This window comes from Carassius gibelio, chromosome B10 (genome assembly GCF_023724105.1).
Source record: "Carassius gibelio isolate Cgi1373 ecotype wild population from Czech Republic chromosome B10, carGib1.2-hapl.c, whole genome shotgun sequence".
Taxonomy (NCBI): domain Eukaryota; kingdom Metazoa; phylum Chordata; class Actinopteri; order Cypriniformes; family Cyprinidae; genus Carassius; species Carassius gibelio.
The window spans coordinates 23,053,948-23,076,132 of NC_068405.1; the positions used below are offsets into that span (position 1 = coordinate 23,053,948).

Consider the following 22,185-nt stretch of genomic DNA (forward strand, 5'->3'; position numbering starts at 1 on the left):
GAAAGCTCCCTGCCCCACTGGAACGGAGATTGATTTGTTCCAAATTTGTTTCATAATACACTTAAATATGCAGAGCATTTAAAATCAGTGATGCATATCCAGTGCTCTTATTTCATAAGTTCCTTTTAAGTCAACATAAAACAGCATCACAACCTGTTTTACTTTTTATGTGATGCATTAATTTAATAGCCCACCAAAAATGAAAACTTGCTGAAAATGTACTCACCCTCAGGCCATTCAAGATTTAGAGTTTGAGTTTGTAACTGCTGGACTTGAGTGGTGTGGATTATTGTGATGTTTTTATCAGCTGTTTAGACTCTCATTCTGACGGCACCCATTCACTGCAGAGGATCCATTTCTGAGCAAGTGATGGAATGCAAAATGTCACCTAATCTTTATAAAAATACATTTTCAATAATGTTTCTTTTTGGGTGAACTATTCCTTTAAAAGTTATTCAAGAACACACATGAACGGCAGAGCTTGATTTTATCCATGGGAATTGATTGGATGGTGAAAAATAATAAAAAGTAAGAGGTGCTGAAGATAAAATCAGCTGAAAATGAAAGTCATTTCAGAACATGTTATTACATTTTGATGAAAGGTTACAAAGATGAACATAAACTGAGGATTCATGCACAATATGACCAGAAATGTGCATTAATAAAGAAACCTCTTAAACTTACTTTTGTGTAAAAGTGTAAGAAGTGAAAGGAATGTTAAAGTGCATGTGCATAAATCCAGAGGAATCTCGACTTCCTCCCGAGCAGGAAGCACACAGGATGCTCAAAGCTGACACCAGCTTCCTGTGGCCCGCTGCAGGTGCATCTCTGACATGCTCAGCACTCACGCTGCATGACACTTCTTCTAGATACATGTTCCTGTGAGAAACTGCCATGCGAGAAAAAAAGAGGCAATAAAAACATTTGTTGGTATGCAAATGCAATTAAATCCTCATTTCAATTGCAGATGAGAGTGGAAACTGGTTGAAAAACAAAACAGATGTCCCATTATTATTTTTTCTTCCATCAACTATATTCACTACCAACTTTCAATTATTAAAAAACATAATGAAGCAGCATTCATAATGCATTTCACTGCCATAACATCATATAAATTATTTCTAAGTTATACAGACTATTCAGAAGGAAATAATGCAGAGCAGAATTACTATTATGCTAATATAACGTAATATGCACAGTGACATGCTTGCATGCACACTAATATAACAATAGTATTTTATCACAGAATTCTAGGTCATATTAACAGCTTATTGGGATAAATTATATTCACTGAAATCTCCAAACACAAACAGTATGAGATGCAGACGATTCATTTCAATGAACTAGTTTTGTGCAAACAATAAAATAAACCAACATAAATCAACATGACCTGAATTTTGCATCACATGCACCAAGACCGTGCATAGGAATTAATGAGTCAATTAAATGACCATGCTGAATAAAATATAAAATGCAGCGTGATGTGAAAAGCATGTCCAGTATTTCCAGTAATATGCATGTGAAAGTGTTCATCCATGCAGACATGTGAATGCAATAACCCCCAAATGACCCTGATTTAAAAAAATCTTGCTTCTGTTCATGATAAAGCTCACTTGAGCACATGGTATCTTATCTGAAATTAAACTCAGTAAAGAGTTTTTGATTAAAGCATCAGAGGCCTGTGAGCTTATCAAGTCTCAAACTCTCTGACTGTGCCTGTGATTTCCAAACACTGAGCGCAGCAGAATCTAATCGCAAGGCCATTTCCATCGGACGGGAGGCACATCAAGAGAGGCCTTGAAAAGTCTTAGCAAATTGCTTACCAGCAACAAACACCAGAGCAGATAAGACCACAGAATGAGAACAGCAGATAGAGAACAGAAACTTCAGTCTCAAAAAGTTATTTGTAGCAAAAGAAGTAGAGCAGAGAAACTCTATTCTTTTTATTATACAAAGACCTAAAGTGCTTGAAAACATTATTTTAACGTTATTTTAATCAATATGTATCGTTTCTAGTTCTTTAAAGTAATAGTTCACCCAAATATTTAAGTTTTGCTAAAAATGTACTCACAGGACATCCAAGATGCTCTGCAGTGAATGGGTGCCGTCAGAATGAGAGTCCAAACAGCTGATAAAAACATCACAATAATCCACAAGTAATCCATTTTGTGAGATTAAAAGATGCATATAAGTCAGAAACAAATTCATCAAGATGTTTTAACTTTAAACCATTGCTTGTAGCAAAAACAGGAATCCATAACAATGCTTTCTCAAGTGAAAAAATCGTCTCTCCTATGCACAGATCAAGAACCGTTTACAAGCAAAAACAGATCAAAATATGTAAAAAAATAAATAAATAAATTGTAGGTGTATTTTGATGCGAGAGGATAACTTTTTCACTGGAGGTGGAACTATTATGGATTATTCAATCATATTTTGGCCTGAATGATGGTTTAAAGTTAAAACGCCTTATTGATGAATTTGTTTTCATACAAACATGCAGCTTTTTAATTTCCCCAGACCTTAACTGATGGACTGGAGTGTTGTGGATTATTGTGATGTCTTTATCAGCTGTCTGGACTCTATTTTGACAGCACCCATTCACTGCAGAGCATCCATTGCTGAGGAAGTGATGGAATGCTAAATTCCTCAAAAGAATTCCAACGATAAAACATTGAGGGTGAGCACATTTAATTTTTTCATTGTTGGGTGAACTATTCCTTTATGGTTTTAAAAGACACTATTTACTTTGTTTTTGAAAATAAGTCCTGAAGATCCTCATGTTGATCCCTTCATTACGTCACAGATAACATCATGTTTGGACCTGTATAATGAGCTGAGACGAGGGGTTCAGTACAGTTAATCCAATCATCCAGGGAGGCAAAAAAAAAGACATTTATTTCATAACCTCAAAGGAGGCAGCCACTGTGAAATAACATCAGGCTTCTCTAAACCTGCATGAGAAGAACACAAACTATACATGAATGTTTCTCATGTTGCAATACTCAAGAAATAAAAAGCTTTCCAGAAGTTGAATGAAATAAATTTTTCTAAAACTTTAAACGATGACACCTCCGCTAGATCAAGAAGGTCATGTAAACATCAGAGCAGCTTTATTTAAAGACACTGCAGAGGTTGTCGCCTACTACTTGTCATTTACTCATAATTGCCTGGAGCTGAATAAAAGAGACAAGTTAGTACAGTAATTCAACATGTGACTAAAAGCCATGTTAAGACCGCTCATATCCAAAAGTTTGCATGCAGCGTCTCGAACTTCATATTTACTTTAGGTGATAATAAAAACGTGCACCTTTGCATTATGTAAGAATAAAAATGGTGCTATTCTTTTTTTTATTATTATTATATCACTAAACAGATGTTTCAGGTAATTGTGTTTTAAGTTATTCAGCGAAGTGCAAAAAACTCAGATGTGCTGATTCTCACAGACTGACAGCTTATCGCTGTGCAATCATGGGATGAGGAGTTCTTAGGTAGTTGTGAAGGACAAAAGGACTAAACTAAGAAAAATTACAAAAGCACATTAATACCACAATGTATATTCCTAAAACTTAAACTTAATAATAATAAATAAAATATTAAACATATAAATAATGCTCAAATAATAGAAACCAATAGCATTTCCCTGGAAACTACCCACAAAGTATTCTAAAACTAAAACTAAAATAATAATAAATGTATAAATAAATAAATAAAAATAAATTTATATTTTAATAAATAGATTTTATATTTATTAAAGAGACAGGTTAGTATGTGTATATATATGTCTATCTGTCTCTCTCACAAAAAACACAAGAATAAATTATTTAAAACTTAAATTACAATGAAAACTGAAAAAATGCGTATAAAAATTATTTATAAATATCATAAATGTGAAAAATATGAATAAAGCCATGACAGTTAACAGTGTCAAGCATGATACACTGAGATATGAAATTCTGTTGCATAATTACTTCAGTGATTGCAACCCTAAAATAAATAAGTGCAATATATTTTGTATTTAATATATTAAATTAAAAATTAAATGCAATCAGATATTTTGCAGGTTTTAATGCAATTTTGTGTTGCAATATATTTAACCCTGAATTATGGTTCAAGAAAGAGTTGCTATCACTTCCAATTCATCACGCTGGAAATGCAAAACTGAGATAAGTGCATTGCATGCAGTGTGCTGCACAATTTTGCAAACGAAGCATGCCATAGATACTTTATGCATAGAGAAAATGCAGATACTTTATGCATAGAGAAAATGCAAATATTGTGGACTGTACACTAAATATTGCAAAAACAGCATAAGTAGAAAGAGTGAGTCTAGGCAGGTGAGGGACGTGTCGCCACATTCCAAACATTTTCATTTAAATTCACTGCTGAAAACAACACCATGTCACCCTCAAGGCTGTTCTCACAATCTGGCTGTGATATCTGCAAACATCTGCCGTTACGGCTCCGCTCTCAGAGCACAACAAAGAGAGGTCGTATCTCGCTCACTGCAGATAAGATGGCATAAACACACCAGCCGCACATCGACAGGTCGGGTCTGAAACTCTACTTCTCCTGTTTCTGTATGTTCTAACAAGGCATGCATTCTGTATTTCCAGAATCAAATGCTCAGGTCTGGATGACATTGTGGGAAAAGCCCTGGGGTCAATTTTCAGCTGAGGTCAGGCTTCTTGTGCTCACTGTCTTGAGTCATGAGTCCGTTCAGGTCAAAATCATTACACATTGTTTCTATAAACTGACTGTAGAATGGATTTTATTTTATTTACTATTATTATTATTATTATTATTATTTTTACAGATTTGTGAAAATTAAACTGATTTTCATGTCATATATAGCATGTCAAATATAGATAAAATGACAGTAGTATGGATTTTATTTATTTATTTATTTATTTTAAGTGGATGTGAATATTAAATGTTTTAAAAAATAACATGACACCTGATTGTTAAACACAGCATATATTAAATAAATATAAATAAATTGACAGTAGTGTGTATTTCATTAATTTTTTTAGTTTTTACAAAAAAAATTTTTTACAGTGGAATTAGGAATATTATTTTAAAACTGCATAATAAATATCTATAAATTGATAATATATGATTTTTATATTATCATATTTAGATTTTTACAATAAATGTGTGAACATTACAGGATAAAACAGAAAACCAAAATTATTAAAAAACATTAAATCAGTATATATAAATTAACAGCAGTATGGAATTTATTTGTATTTTATTTTATTATTTTAGTGGATGTTTCTATATTAAACTTAAAAAAGGAAATCTGAATACAGGATGTATTAAATGAATTTATAAATATTAAGCACATACATTTTTTTTTATCCACTAGTATTATTAATCTTGTGTGAAATAGATGCTCCAACAATAAACACAAGGGTTCAAATGATAAACCGATGTGGAATAAACATCCTGTCCATATCTCATCTATCATGACACATGAGAATCACATGACTGCTGATAATTTGATTCACAATCTCTCTTTAGTTACATGCTGAAGACACTATGTTTTTCAGATATCAGCACATTAACATCATCCCCATTTCTAATGAAAAAACAACGAAACAATTGTCTATTCTATTTATTATTCCTTCCCAAACATTTTAGAGCATCAGGATTTATAATAACACACTTCTACAGAAACAAACGCACATGAACTCCTGAACTGAGCTGTACATGACGCACAGCAATTTCATATCCAGCTTAAAGCTTTTACGCATCATTACATTCTACAGATATGGAAAGCTGATTAAGAACAATTATTGGCTGAAATATGAATAAAGCATAAGGAATGATCTCGTATTGTCAACCAAAAGCTCTGGATGCATTTGAATACTAATGTCAGACAGAGATAAACAATTCACTGCTGAGCGGAATAAATGAAACTACTGTTAAAATGAACCCTGTATGTCCTCTGTATTTATAACAGTAGTCATGCCTCATGTCTATATACATGCTTTATCCAATTATGTAAATGCAAACACTAGCCATGCAGCGCACAATTCACATTGTATTCTCAGAGCTGCCACAAGGAGCGCTATAGCAGATGTAACATAAGAATAACTTTTATATCGTTAGTAATATTTCAAAATTAACACTTACTGGACTCCACACTCCACACATCATTTTTAGACAAATCTTGTTCAAATGTAAGTACCAAATATGATCAATCAGGCTATTGAGGGACATTTATTTGTGCATCATCACTGCATCGCACAGCATTATATGCATGTTTTGATCATAAAACTAAGCATTTTAAAATCACCTAACTAAGATATTATTGGGAAATATAGAGAGACAACAGGTTGCCAGATTGATGAAGACAAGCACAAATGACAATGGTAGGCAACGAGCCTTACACTATATGTTGATGAGATGAGTTGCTTTATTCATATTTTAATATTTCTTTGGTCATCGAGCTTTTGAGATAGATGTAGAGGCTTTTTAGGTCAGGTAGAATCTGTGATCTTTGATATGTTTGCTGGATTACATATGCTGTGTTTCCCACCAACTGGCAACCCGGGGTGTCAAAATATTATTGGGTAAACTGGCATTGGAAAGAATCACACAGAACGAAACAAAACCAGACATTCCGATACGGAACACACATTTCAAAAATAGCATAACTGCCATTCTCTGTCTTGGTATCTATCATGGTATTTTTATGTTTTAGTACCAACAAAACAAAACAAAAAAAAAAAACAACCATTTAGCTCCATTAAAGTTATCTGCTCTTTGATAACATTCTCAAAACATTTTCAAATTTCATAACTTAAAAGTTAGAAAGGCAATACATTTTTAGAACACATTTTAGTTTTTGAAAGCAGGGTTTAGCAGAGCCTCAGCAGCCAGATGATTTCAGTTCAGATGGGTTTGGGGAGGCTGTGAACTCTCTCTCATCTCCTGTTACCTTCCTCCTCTCTGACATCAATATTTCTGTCACATCAGAGTGCTTTAGTCAGGCCAGTTTAGTCATTTCTGTGTTATTGCCAGCTTTAAGGCGATCTGGGGCTGTGCAGCCATGCTAAAAGTCTTGGATTTCAAAGGCCTGTGCGTTTGAGAAATTCCCAAGACTTCACACACATTAACTTAGTGTGACCTCAGGAGATTTCTCTTCTGCCACAACATTTACTCTCTGTGTTTTTACATTTATTCACAATAGCGCTGTTATCAAGAGGTTCAGGATAGTGTCTGTTTCATAACCATCTGCTGACTTGAGATGTTCGTCACATATATAACTGTTTATTATCAAGTCAGGGGAACTAATTGACACGGACAGAAAAGCAATTCATGAGGAACAATGTACTATTGAGATATCTATTATAGTAGGAATGCCAACATCTTCGTCAGTCTGAGAATTATTGAACATGAAATTCATCTTAACAGTCACAGACTGTAGGACAGAAATGTCACAATGAAATCTTTAATATCTTAATTATTCTCCAAGACTAGAGAGCAAATCAAGACTCTACTTACTGAACCCAGTAACAAGGTCTCAAACTTTGCTCAGATTTGCCATGAAAACAAAAGACCGAAATCTCAACATTAACATGTACCTTTTCCATAAAAAAGCAGGTTTAATGTTCTTGAAAGAATTTCTTCTGCTTTTCAAGGTTGCATTTATTTGATCAAAAACACAGCAAAAACAGTAAAATTTTGAAATATTATTATAATTTAAAATAACCATTTTCTATTGCATTATATGTTTAATGTAATTTTTTTAATGTAATGTAAAGCTGAATTTTCACAGCATTATTGCCCCAGGGTTCAGTGTCACACAATCCTTTAGAAATCATTGTAATATGCTGATTTGCTGCTCAGAAACATTTCTGATTACTATCGATGTTAAAAACAATTGTACTGCTTCATATCTTGTGGAATATTGTACATTTTATTTTTCAGGAATCTTTCATGAATAGAAAGTTCAAAAGAACAGCATCTATTTGAAAAATAAATATTTTGTCAAATTAAATGTCTTTACTGTCACTTTTGTTTCTATCAATTTATATCTATACCTTCTGAATAAAGTTAATACTCTCCTTGTAAAAAACATTTTACTGTTCCCAAAATTTTAATCAAAACACATCTGAGTTGACTTGATATGAACATGAAATATTAAACCATTTTTAATAGCGTTTCCAACTGAATGACAATCAATGAGAAAACATGGGGCAAGACTTGATTTTACGCATCAGGATCTGATTGGATGGTAAAAACTTTCTTATTTTAAAATGCAAGCTTCATGACGTAATCTGATCATTTTGATTACATTTTGAAGATTTTTTACAATGACATGCACAATTAGACCATCAGTGTGATCAATGTACAGAACACACACATCAAGGTTAACCTCCACTGGATTTCATTCATATGAAAATACTGACTGAGTATGTTGCCATGGTAACAACTATGGCGTCATGTGGCAGCTGCGGTGCACTTAACACTTCAATGCCTGTCTCCCTTTCTCTTCTTCCATTGCCATGGCAACAAACTCCACCGTCTCACAATGATGAGAGGCTGCTCGCCGCTTCAAAGATTCTCGTCCAAAGAAACGGAAGCTTTGCTCATCAAGTACCTCCTTAAAAGGGCAGTTCATGTGAATTACACTACACTCAAAAAAATGAATCGTGGCATAGTTTATAATTATGTATTTGCATCCTTTTGATTTTATTTAAATAATAATATTTTCAAAATGTATGTAGTCAAATTGCTTAGAATCCATGTAAATTGGTTCATTGTGAAAACTATTCGATTTAATCAGTTAACCATTATGAATATGGTTTAAATATATCTAGCTGTGGAACGAGCGAGATCCTATTAGTTATATTTTATGAGATTGGTTTGCATATAATTTATGGGCAATGGAATTGTTTAGAGGTGGAAATGATTCATACTCCAGTCGGTAGGGAGCGGTACGGCACATACACATGTCTATGGCAATGCAAATGGGAAAAAAAGCAGCAACCAGCGCGCGCGCGGCAGAGAGGCAGTTTAAAAAACACCGTTCTCCTCGCCATCTTACATCGGATAATCTTCTTGGATCAACCTGATTGCAAGGCAAGTTACATATGTACTCATCGTATAAAAGTTGACTGCTTTCAATATATATGTGTGTTATTACTGCTGTTGATATCGTATTAGACTGTATCAATGCACTGACTATCAATCTGCATTTATTCCACTTACGTTAGCTAACTAACTTGCACATGGTTCTTATAAAAGCTAACTTTTTCTACTTTCCCCTTAAGCTACTTTTTTTCAGCTAAGTTAGGCAGTATAATTAAAAGTAACTGGGATGCGTATTTATTTTTAGTTTAACGTTATATTCATTTCCGTATTTTCTGACCTGAATAGCATAACTTTGGAACTTTAGCCACGTGCATAGCTTAAGTTAAATCCTAGAGGGAAAAATGGTTTTAGGTGTTAACTGTTTAAAGATTAAAATAGCGATGTGTCATTAAACGATTACTAAACCAACTGCAATTTTAAATGTATTTATATCGTACATGGATAACTTCCAACAGTTGCCAGTTGGTCGGGTGTTCTATGTGAACCATGGTTTTAACGTTACCCCGTCTATGTCTTTTGCTGTTGGTCTGCTCTTGTTCTGTGGTTTAACGTTTGACGGCAAATAAAGACAGTTATAAACTACTGCAATTAGTAATTGAGAGTACTAATCTAATAATTCTCTAAAAATATAATGCTGGCTTTGTTACTTCATAATCAAAAGTATGCTTTTGTTTCTAACTAAAACCAGCTGCAAACATAAAAAAGCCACGGAGGGCAGAGGTTCATTTCTGTCCAAACCATCCGAGAGGTGAAACCAATGACAGCCTGGAGGTGGAAAGGGTTGCTCTATTGACCGAGGTTAAAAAAAATAATAACGAGACCGTTATCAAGGAAAAGATGCAGCATACCTTCTCATACCAACGACAAGAAATTCTTCAGGAGCCAATGATTACAGAGGTCCGAAACAGATGGCCAGCATTGTTTGAAATTGGAGAAGTAAGTAGTTAAGTGTTGTTTGAAACGGAAGTGCAGATTTATACACTAACACATCTTGTTTAAGGTGAAATATATTATTTTGTGTCCTTTTTCATCTTTTTTCAGGTCAACTTGGAGTTCATGCGTATAACAACTGTTCCGCTGATATCAAAATTCATTGGTCAACTGGACAAATACACTGATGGCCTGATGAAGGTGTTCCGTCACAAAGGAGGATGTGCAGGACAGAAAATCCACACCATAATGGCATTGACAGCTAAAGTAAGTGTGTTTTTATGTTTTGCTTTTTTTTTCAACCATTTACTCATTTGACTAGACAGGAATTCAGAAATCTCTCTCACACGCGCACACACACACACACACACACACAAACACACACTTTCTCTATCCCTCTGAGATGCCAAGAACACAATCTTTCTTACACATTAAATACACATTTATTTGATTTATTAGTGAGGACATCTCAGTCTCTTTCACACACATGCACACAGTCTTTATATTTCTCTCTATTCAAATTAAAGAACTTTATTGCCATTATTGTTTATGCACAATATTTTTAAAACATTATTCATATAAATAAGTTGCTAAATAATTAAGATTATTGTCTGTGTATAGTGTTTTATAATAGTGTATTAGTTCACCCAAAAATAAAAAAGCGTTATTAACTGAACCTCATGACGTTCCAAACCCGTAACTTATCTTCGAAACACTATGGAGCCCCACACATGACATGCAAGAAAAAAAGTTAATCGTGCGCACAATTTAATAATTAATTCCCTTGATTCGCTAAATTGTGTGCACAATTACATTTTTTTTTCTTGCATGTCATGTGCAGGGCTCTGTACAACACAAACAAATATATTTTTAATGAAATCTGAGAGGTTTCTGTTCCTCTATTGACAGCTACGCTACCAATACTTTGACATTCCAAAAATGTTATCAAGAGATCATAAAACTATTCCATATGAATTGAGCAGTTTAGTCCAAAATTTCTGAAGAAATTAACAAACATTCATTACCTCACATCAGTTTAGAGTAAACGGAAGCTCAGGAATTTTTGCATTGATGTGCGAGAACCAGTGAGGTTTGTTCTAGTGTGTTAAGCAGGTTCAGTTGAGCTTCTGTTTATGTTTGCTGATCAATGTTTATACAATAAAAGCCTAAATTTAGTCTGTTCATTAAAAAAATGCGATCATGTCTCATTAGAAAATTTGGACTAAAATGCTCAATTCATATGGAATAGTTTTATGATCTCTTTATGAATTATTTGAAGCGTCAAAGTGGTGATTGTGTAGCTGTCAATGGAGAAACAAAGTTTTCAGATTTCTTAAAAAGAGATCTTCATTTGTGTTCTGAAGATGAACAAAAGTTGGACAAAATTTATGACATACTTGTAAATTTTGGGTGAACTACCTCTTTAAAATGTAGCTTTACTTGAACTATTAGTTAATAATTAATGACGTTTTTTGGGATCTTCTTATGCTTGTTTGAGAATGAAGACAAAAACACCAGGCGTGATTGTATCCTGAGGTGCCTAAGTGTCTACCTCAATGAAGACATCAAGACACTTGTCAAAGAATATGTGGTAAGTGTGTGTCAAGCTATTCTCTTCATGTTACAAATTTCAATTTTCATTGATTAAGTTATTTTTCTCATTGGTATCACAGTCTAGCTTATGCCCTTGTGTGTAGTGTGCAGCGAAAGATTAAACTATGCAGCAATCAGTACAGAGCATGATTGATCAAACTAAAAATTACCTGTATAAAATGATCCAGTTGGTATTACAAAGTAAGGAAAATATGAAATCATAATCGTGAAACACTCACATCATTATGCTGATCTCAGATTTGGTGTAGATAGGGAAATTAATACATTATTCATGGCAAAACAGGAACACAGTACAATTATCATTTCAATTACATGACTGAATCAATAGGAAAACTTGGAACACATTGGGATCTTATTTTCTTTGTTTATCCTCCAGGACTCTGAAAGTGTGGAGGCTGAGTCTCTCATTGCACAGACAACAATGGACATCTATGTCATTCGAGCGGAGGGCGCTGGTCCTGAAGAAGAACCTTCAGATGTTGTTGTTCTAGAAGGAGTTGAAGTTCTGCAAAACCTGCCAAGTGTCACACTTGGATGTGTGATGCTTTTTGGACTAATTTATGCAAAAGACCTCAAGTGCACATTTGAAGCATTTCAGAAAATCCTGATGGAACTGGATTCAACCAAGCTGTCGCCAAAAGTTCAGGGACTGAAAATTAAGATGCTTCAGTGAATCATTGAGAGATGTGCTGATATTTAAATTTTTCCCCTTGACTTGCACTTTTTCTACTCGTTAGAACCACCACCCTATTTTTCCAAATTATTGCATTTCACAGATTTGTGAAAATGTTTGTGTAATGTTAACAAGTGTTGTCATTGAATCAGATTTGACCTGATTGTTACGTCTACCTCAAGTTTTGCAGTTTTTTTAAGCACAGTTCTTGAGGAAAAAGTACTGTGCCTGCAGTCTGTTAAAATCCTTTGCATTTATTTGTTATAGGATGGTTGTGGCAAAAAAACAAATAAATAATTAAAGTAGTGCAATTAACCTTGGTTTGTTAAGTAAAGAATGAAATTACATTAATTTTTGTTGAGGTTGTACACAACACAGTACAAGTGAGCAGAGACTGTCTTGCTAGCTCCTCTTTTTGCTGCCTTTTGTGCTTGTTATTTCTAAAATAAAAATGTGAAATGAAGTGACCCTCTGGCCGTTCTTTTTTGTGTTGTATATTTTGATTGGGGAGGGGAAATGGTGATGAATAAGTAAATACAAATTTATAAATATGATTTTAAAATACATTGGGTTTATTAATACAAATTACTTAAATGTGATGCATTTTAAGTAAAATAGGTTTATTTCATAATAACACATAAACCCATTTCTTATTTATTTAAAATAAATTGGATTAATTGAAAATATTACATAAATCTAATTGTTACTTGTTTTATTTATATAGGACTTACATATATTTATCACATTAAGTTTATTAATACGTTTACATTAAAAATATGTAATCCAAATGGATGGAAAATTTATATGCAATCAAATTACATAAATCTTATTTATAAGGCCTAAATATTTTTTTGAGTGTAACTGTCATAGTTCAACGAAACAATTTCTTTTCTTTCTTTTTTTATGCACAATACTAATGGCATGTTTTCGGTTTTCAGCCTTTCCATTGCAGTTGCACATTGTAATCCACACACTTCATTAGGCTATATAAACTAAATTCGAATAGTGTTCGCCCCAGAACGTATTGCTACAATGATAGGGTGTGAATACAAATGCAAACTTGTGCAGATCATGTTTAGGCTTTATATGAGCAATAGTTCATTTCTTTACCAAACGCCACTAATGACACCAGCAAACAGGAAAGCATGATAATGACCTTGATCATTGATAATGAATAATCTTTTGTTAAGTGACTCGTGAGTTTGATAAACTGTCTAGTTCCTATCGCCACAATCAGAAGTGTCAAAAAATGAAAAAGTGCCATAAATCTACTCAGTTTATGCATGTTATAAAAAATAAAGCAAAAAACATGTAATGGGTTAGTAGGTTATCCACACAAGACTTTGTTCACCCGAAAATAATCATTTTATCATAGTTTACTCTCCCCTTGGCCTTGTGTTGTACTGATGTGTTGTACATATTCTGAAGAAGTTTTTTTTTTGTCCACACAATGAAAGTCACTGGGGTCCAAAAACGTGTATAAAACATTTGTGCTGTCACAATGAGATTCCAAACAGCTGATAAAAACATAATAATCCACACCACTCCAGTCTATCAGTTAGCATCTTGTGAAGCCAAAGGCTGCGTGTTTGTAAGAAACACATCCATCAGTAAGGTGTTTTTAACTTTTAACTGTTGCTTCTGGCTATAGTAAAAGTCTGTAATCCATAAAATTGCTTTCTCCAGTGAAACATTTGTGAATCAGGAGGGAAATATGCACAGATCAAGCACCATTTAGAAGTGAAAAGAGTCCACATAGTTTAAAACAAATATGTGTGAGGATTTTGATTTGAGAGGACAACAGCAGATTAACTTTTTCACTGGAAGACGCGTTGTTATGGATTTTGGCCATTATTATGAAGTTAAAACGTATTAAAGATGGATTTGTTTCTTACACACAAACAGCTTTTTACTTCACTAGACATTCATTAATGGACTGGAGTGGTGTGGATTGCTTATGGATTATTATGATGTTTTTATCAGCTGTTTGGACTCTCATTCTGACGGCACCCATTCACTGCAGAGAATCCATTGATGAGCAAGTAATGTAATGCTACATTTCTCCAAATCTGTTCTGATAAAGAAACAAACTCATCTACATTTTCATTTTTGGGTGAACTATTCCTTTAATGAACATTTCTGGAGCCCATTATTCCAAAAGAAAATACAGTCTTCATAATCTTTCATTATATGCAGCAGTTTGCTGCAGTTCTGAAATATAATTTTTTTCCCTCAGTTTATGTAATCATTTCCTTTTACTTTTAACCAACTGCCATGTCAAAACTTTCCAAATAATGTTCTCCACATACATTATATTGTTGTCTGCCCTGCATTTATTGTATTTTCCCCCTCCTAATTGTATAGTTGTTGTTTGTTTATCTCTACAAGGCTGGATCTATTTGTCTTTGGACAATGAAGAAAATGACAAATAAATTAAAAAAGACAAAATTGTTCAACACGATCACTGAATATCTCGTTGGAATATATTATTGTATTACTGGGATATACATCACATTATGAAAGTAAATAGCTTGTAAACATCGATCATTAAATGTGACTGATAAAGCTGCCAATCACACACACACACACCTCGTATATTGTATCAGAAGCTGGTCAGGGTGAAATGGAGAATCTAGTTATCTGAGGCTGACTGATAAGGGTGGAGGGTTTGTCCTGCGGATGCTACAGAGGGAAAGTGCTATTAGATATACCAAACAAACACTCTGAGATCTGCACTGATAAAAGACACACTGACCTTTATACAAACCCACACACACACAGAGATACACTGACACAGAAACCACACATATTATAGTATTAAAATTAGGTGGCAAACAGCATAATCGTTTGTGCTTGTGCATACGGTAACAAAATTTCTTGTCATTTTTGTAATTAAAATGCACACACACACACACACACACACACACACACACACACATATATTCATATTTGATTCAAACAAAAACAAAAGCGTTTATTTAATTGAATGACACAAGCAGTCCTATTGATGAATAAAGCACTGTGATTACTTCCAAAAGAGGTTCTGCAATTACAAAAATAACCCAAGTACCCAACCAACACAGAGAACATTATCAAGCTCTTATTCAAGATGTTCTTCGTCAGATAACTATTTCAGAGGAAAACTGTTCAATGGCCTCTGACGCATTGATAAATCCTCTCTTTCTCCTGCATCCAGGCTAAAAACACAAAACAGATCAACATTTCTGTCCCAGCAGCAATGTGACCCAGCTCCACTGCAGCACGACAGTTTTCAAAATTGATAATTATAACAAATGTTATTGAGCTGCAAATCAGCATATTAGAATAATTTCTGAAGGATCATGTGACGCTGAAGACTGGAGTAATGATGCTGAAAATTATTCAGTAAAGAATGATGCAAATCAGGTAATAGCACAAAGTATCCATGGATCCTATTGCATAATGAGCCTCATTTACATGTTTCTCTCTGACTTGTTTTTCCAGAAAAGAATGACATTGATTTAATTTGAATATGCATGGCACAGTGCCATTCCAGTGCATGTTGTGAGCGTTTACATATACGTTCAACTTCTATCATTCATCCTTGATCCATTTTGCCTATGCAGACTGCATTTATAGTTAGATGTGTAACCAACATGAAAACCAGAGAGCTGTCTATGGGTGAAAACCAAGGAATGGTGAAGCTGACAGAAGATGGAAAGTCAATCAGAGCCATTGCACAAACATTACATATACGTTCAACTTCTATCATCAATCCTTGATATGCATAAAAAGAAAGTGTTTTAGTATTAAAATTTCTATTTGATTATCAATTGCTTTCAATTAGAACTATATTAATAATACAGTATATACCATGAATGTACTTTATTAGAGTATAAAAGTTGTTGGTTCATCTGATTTGTATTGTTTTTGGGATGCTTCGTATGATTCTTTGAAATTTGCATTATAAAATGTAATCAAAATGCAAGCCTAACTGCCATCTATTCTACATGAACAACATTCCCTTGTGATGCACAAAACACATGTTCTCCAGCAATTTCAAAAGGAGAAAAACGGTATTTCCTGAAGAGGTAACGAGGTGTTTCCTGATGCATTTTGTCATATCGCTGACTGGGAGTTGTCCACAGTTCACACTATTGTTTTCTTGTTCCCAGCCAAAGCCCAACAAGGAGGGTGATAAAGTAAGTTCCTGGCCTAATATTTCGCAGCACAACAAAAAGACGAGCTACCAGCCACCCGATGCAAAAGTCTAGAGAGATAGCACTCTAAATTTCAAATATATGCATTGAAATTTACATAGTGCTGAGAAGGAACACCCTGTGCTGGACAGAGAGCTTCAAATTTGACTATTTATTCAACCTTGAAGGTCTCAGGAGGCATCTGAGGTGACAGGCCACAGAGAAACATGGAGAGAGAGAGAGAGAGAGAGAGCGAGAGAAGATCCAGCCAGATCTAGCGTCCTTGTTTGCCATCTGGAAAAATAAAGGCTTATAAAATCCGCCTTTAAACCTAGCAACACTTCTAACTTTACCATACAGGTTAAAACAACAGCTCTTGAATGTCTCTGGCAAATGGCTCTGATCATTATTTTGATCATCGCAGCCCATTAGATGCTCTATCTGTGCTAATAGCACCTACAGCAATTAGCACCTTGTCTGCTACCATCAAGCACTGCAATGTAATTAACAAAGGTTAGTTTGATCAAATTCACTGAAAGTTAAAGCCACAGACCACATAACATAATTTGAGCTAATAAGGTTGCTCATCCAAGGCTGTTTTAGTGAAACAATCATGTTTACCAATTCACCGCTGACTGAAGTGCATCTCACAAAGAGGGGAATGACATAAGTTCCCAGAATCATGTCGTGATGGATAAACACAGTACTTCAAATGAATAAACACTAGCGTCACGGCAGATGTATTACCGCACACAAACTTTACATGTTATATGTGATCATGTGTCATGGGAAATTCATTGCTTGTGAAATTCGGTTTTCTGCATTGGTGACCAACAAACATTGTGGTAACAAAATAAACAACTGACCACATTATTCCAAATTATGTGATATTCATTACCTACAACAGACAAGAGTTCAACATTTCAGCTGTACTTAGAGGATAGCTCCTTGTGTTTGAACCCACCCATTGCTCATGTGGCCAAAAGTACTGGAACATGTGACTTGACAGTGTTTTTTTGCCCTGGTGTGTCCTAATATACTGATTATTCATCAATAAATAACACTGAATATCGGTGCTCAGTTTCAGATTTGGATTTTGGCTGTGCAGACTGCATTTATAGTTAGATGTGTAACCAACATGAAAACCAGAGAGCTCTCTATGGGTAAAAATCAAGGAATGGTGAAGCTGACAGAAGATGGAAAATCAATCAGAGCCATTGCACAAACATTGGCCATGGCCAATACAAGCATTTGTAATGTCCTGAAGAAGAAATAAACCACTGGTGCACTAAGTAACAGACCTCATACAGGAAGACCAAGGAAAACATCAGCAGTTGATGATAGAAACACTGTGACAGCTGTAAAGAGAGACCCTAAGATGACTTTTAGTGACATCAGCAAAGTTAAAAAGGAGAGAAAGTGGTCAGATATACCTGTGCTTCTCAATCAAATTCATCCAATTCTGCCCGCTGCATTAAAGGGTTAGTTCTACCAAAAATGAAAATTTGACTGTGTTTTATTCACCCTCGAAGCATCCTAGGTGTAAATAACTTTCTTCTTTCAGACGAATCCAGTGGGAATTATATAAAAAACTTTCCTGGCTATTCCAAGCATCATCATTGCAGTCTGTGGGTGTTGCAGTTAAACAGTCCACAAGTCGTCAAATAAAGTGCACACATCCATAATAAAACGTGCTTCACACAGATCCAGGGGGACAATAAAGGCCTCCTGTAGTGAATCCATGTGTTTTGTAAGAAAAATATCCATGTTTCAAATGTAATAAACACTTTTCTCTCACTTCTCACATATCTGTGTTATGCGTGAGTAAAACACAAGACAATTTTCATTTTTGGGTTAACTAACCCTTAAAGCTCACTCTTCCAGGAGAAATGTGCTTATTAAATTTGGAGGGGGAAAATGAACAAAACGTGGTCATGCCCTAATTCACAGAGTCTTTTCTACTCTATTAAGCTAACCAATCAGAGAAACAGACTGCAATTTTCCCAAAAGGGATCCAATTGTACCAGAGTATTGGTCTGGGAGCTGTGGGTTTCATAACATATTGGTGTATATGAGCACATAACAATGTTTCTCCTCTGAGGAGAACATTCAGTTCATTTCACCTTCAGCTGCACCATATGAGGGTTTAAGGCTGCAGTGATTGCTTCTTTGCTCCATTCGTTTCGATCTGTGAGTCAGCATGTTTGGCTGAATGAACAGCGCCCCCTACTGAAGCTCACCTCAGTGGCCTGCAGAAGTACTCCCTGTGCCAAAGGCAAAACAAAGATCTAAATGAGCAATGCCTGTTTCAGTTTCAACCTGTTTCTGAAAAACTCCAGAGCCTGAATGACTGAGCTGAATTCCTCTCATTCGCAAGAAGGACGGTTTTCCCATATGGGCGTTTCCATATGGATTCCACTCTTCTTAAAAACATTTAATTCTCGTTATTTTAAACTGGAGAAATTGACTCGACACGATTGTGGCGTAAAATTGATTTATTATCCGATACTTTTTAATGATCCTACAAAATAGGTTTGCAAACCCCACTGAATGATTGCAACTGTTCTTGAGTCAACAATTCACTGATTTATATTATCCGGTCTTACGATTTCACAATATCTTGTAAAATGTGTTCATTTACAAAGAGTATAAGTAAATGAGCTCAGGATCTGTTCGTCAGCAAAGCCATATCTAATTCTGTGTTGTAGTGATGACGCACATTAATGCACGACTCTTTTGCCGGCTGTTTTGAAGGAAGATCAACGTTCGCGACAAAAAAATATCTGCAAACTGTAATGAAGCAGAGATCAGTTAGTTCCTCACTTTCCGCGCTGACGCTGAGATTGTTCACTAGCTTCAGTGAAAGTATAACGTGCCTAACGTTTTCGACTCGTACATTACACGTCATGCCCTGATGTCACGTGTAGTTATGGGATCTTTACGGGTTGTGTGTAAAAGCACGCACATTTCCCGGGTAATCACTGGGAGTGTGAAAGTGCAAAATCTAGTGAACCGGGAACAATTGCTAGAACACTTTACCCGTGTATTTGCTGGAATAGCAGTGTGAAAGGGGCTTTACGGTAAAAAAATGGCACATGTGGTTGCTGGAATCTTACCATAAAAACTATGGTAGCAACATTTTAGGTTTTACGGTTTTAACTTTAATTTACAGTTTAATACCGTAATTTCATTAACTGATGTTACTACACCAACCTATTGAAGTACTGAAATCTGTTTTGTACCTTTGTAATACACTGATAAGCACCAAATGCAGGTGGTGATGAGAAAGTCACATGATGAACCAAAGCACATCACAAGCAGCTTTTAAATAATGACATATATAGAAGATGCACAGTATCATTCACACAAGCACTAAACACCGTCATAACATACATGAAACTAAAATAATGAAATAAATATTCATTTAAAAACATTAGGTGTAACACACAACCCTAATAATAAACACACAACCCCTAATAATACAAAACTGTCAAGAAAAAAACTAAGAAGAAACGGTTATTCCAAAAAAAAAAAAAAATTAATGCAGGGAATTATGGGAATGTCATTTTATGCTTATTCACTGTAAATTATAGTCTTGTTCACTTAGAAAAATTGTATATTACCGTAAAATTACATGTTATGTCCAATATAGTTTTTCTCAGTAAATAGTTGGGAATTTACCATTAACCATTTAACAGGTTTCTACTGTAGCATTTTTACAGTCTTATCCCGTTAATTTCATGGTCATTTTTTACATTGTATGAAATGTTTGAATACCATCATTATCAAGTAAAAATAAAATGGAAAAATTATTCACTGCCATAGTAGGTTTATATACGTTTCTAGTATGTATGCAAAGCATTCTTCAATTTTTTTATATACATATTTTGCCCCATATGACATTCTTTTATACAGTATATAGTTTGTCAAGATGCATTTTGTTTCTTTATTTGAAATACTATATTATTTTACTTGTTTACACACATAAACCCTAACATAAATGTATATTTTAACATAGACCCCTCCCCTTTTTTTGAACAGTAGAATTATATATATCATATGACATAAAATTATTAAAAGTTCTTGAATTAAACATCCATCGATCTGTACTTTTTACTTGTAATACTTGCATTCATTAAAAATAGTAAAATTGAAAAGCAGTACTTTTACTGGAACAATATTCTATTAGGGAATTTGTACTTATACTTAAGTGCTCAAGTCTACCACTGGAGATGAACAATAAAAATCAGGAGATGTTGTGTTAATTGATTACGTGTTGATTTTGGTGGGGACTCTGTGCTACAGGAACACGGCCATGACGTTGTCATAAATCCTGGAAGGAGTGTGATCGCCCTCACATCCAGTTTCCTCTAGTACAGAAGTTCCTGACACTTCTGTTGGGTGTAACACGCGGCATTGATCTGTTTCAGAAAGCTGTAGAGCGAGGCTTTACGATGCAGCTGTAGAGGATATGGATATATGAAGCATCCTTCCCTCAAACGTCTGATGAGAAGCACAAGGAAACGGGATGTGGGAGTGACAGGGAAACTCGTGGCCATCTGCGTTAGTATGCTGCCTTCCAGGAACTCCTGGAGTGGAAATGACTCTAACACATGTAAGAAAGTTCACATTTCGAGGTTATGAATGGTGCACTTTAACATGAAGCAAAACTTGCTGCCAAGTATAAGCTAATCTGAAAGACATTAAGGTCATTAAAGGGATAGTTCATCAAAAAATTACAATTCTGTCTTTTACTCACTGTTATGTTCTTTAAATCATTTGTTTATTCCATTGAACACAATTACATGCTAAGCATAATGACAGCATCAGTCAATATTCACCTCCATTGCGTATTGTTTCCATGCAGGGAATGTTACAGATGACTAAGGCTGTTTAATATCTCCTAGTGTTTCAGGGAAGAATTTTTGTCATACAAGTTTCATTGCATGATGGTGAGTAAATCAAGACATTTTCAGTTGTACTGTCCCTTTAAGTTGTTCTATAACACTAATGTAAACCTACAGTAACATGCAGTGATTAGATTTCATGATTATACACTACAGTAATATTTCGTTTTTAAAATGATTTTCAGCAAGAACCCATTAAATTGATAAAATAATGTAAAGATTTATATTTCATGAGAAAATAAATAGGTTAAATTAATGTTGACTTAGAGAACATCAGAAACCCAATCACAATCAGCGCATCTGAATGAGAGTCTTTTGTCTTATATAAACTTTTGACGCTCTAGCGGTTAATAAACAGAACTGCTTGCGTCTTGGGGAAGAACATTGTAGCCGGAGCTAATTCTCTTTGTTTATGTCTATGAAGAATCACAAAGGTACTGGGTTACTCCACCGCGGTACCCCCGAAGCAATCTAAAATAGTCCGAATATAAACACTTATTATAGGTGTACCCAAGTGATTCAGGACAAGCTAAAAACACGGTTTGGAAAATTGATTCATGGTGTACTCGCTTATTATATACATTTTTCTACAGTTTGAACACAAACAAAGTTACGGACCGCAGCTCTGATTGGTTGTTTTTGACTTTCTGCAAATGGCAATAGGACCACTGGGAGGAGCCAGAGGAGCTTGATTTTTTCACAGATTATCTGTCTCATATTCTACTGTCAGGACATAATGACAGGTTTAACAAATATTTTAAAAAAATATTTTTACAAA

General features: G+C 34.7%; 2 protein-coding genes across 2 annotated transcripts in view; one reads left to right on the top strand and one right to left on the bottom strand.

The window, feature by feature from the left end:
- The window catches only part of LOC127966581 (ras-related protein Rab-3C-like), a 78,893-nt gene that overhangs the window by 49,368 nt on the left and 7,340 nt on the right, over positions 1-22,185 (bottom strand). The gene's annotated exons all lie outside the window — the stretch shown is intronic.
- Positions 9,798-12,785, top strand: LOC127966582 (uncharacterized). The gene is made up of 4 exons (XM_052567687.1): positions 9,798-10,041; positions 10,147-10,302; positions 11,534-11,626; positions 12,026-12,785. Exons 1-4 carry the CDS (start codon positions 9,943-9,945, stop codon positions 12,320-12,322), a joined length of 645 nt encoding a protein of 214 aa, XP_052423647.1. The 5' UTR covers positions 9,798-9,942; the 3' UTR covers positions 12,323-12,785.

What these genes read in the sequence shown, in the direction of transcription:
- LOC127966582 (XM_052567687.1), top strand. Translation starts at nt 9,943, where the DNA reads ATGCAGCATACCTTCTCATACCAACGACAAGAAATTCTTCAGGAGCCA. An exon ending in TAATGGCATTGACAGCTAAA is followed by an intron (nt 10,303 to 11,533) that starts GTAAGTGTGTTT and finishes TGCTTGTTTGAG; the next exon opens with AATGAAGACAAAAACACCAG. An exon ending in CACTTGTCAAAGAATATGTG is followed by an intron (nt 11,627 to 12,025) that starts GTAAGTGTGTGT and finishes TTTATCCTCCAG; the next exon opens with GACTCTGAAAGTGTGGAGGC.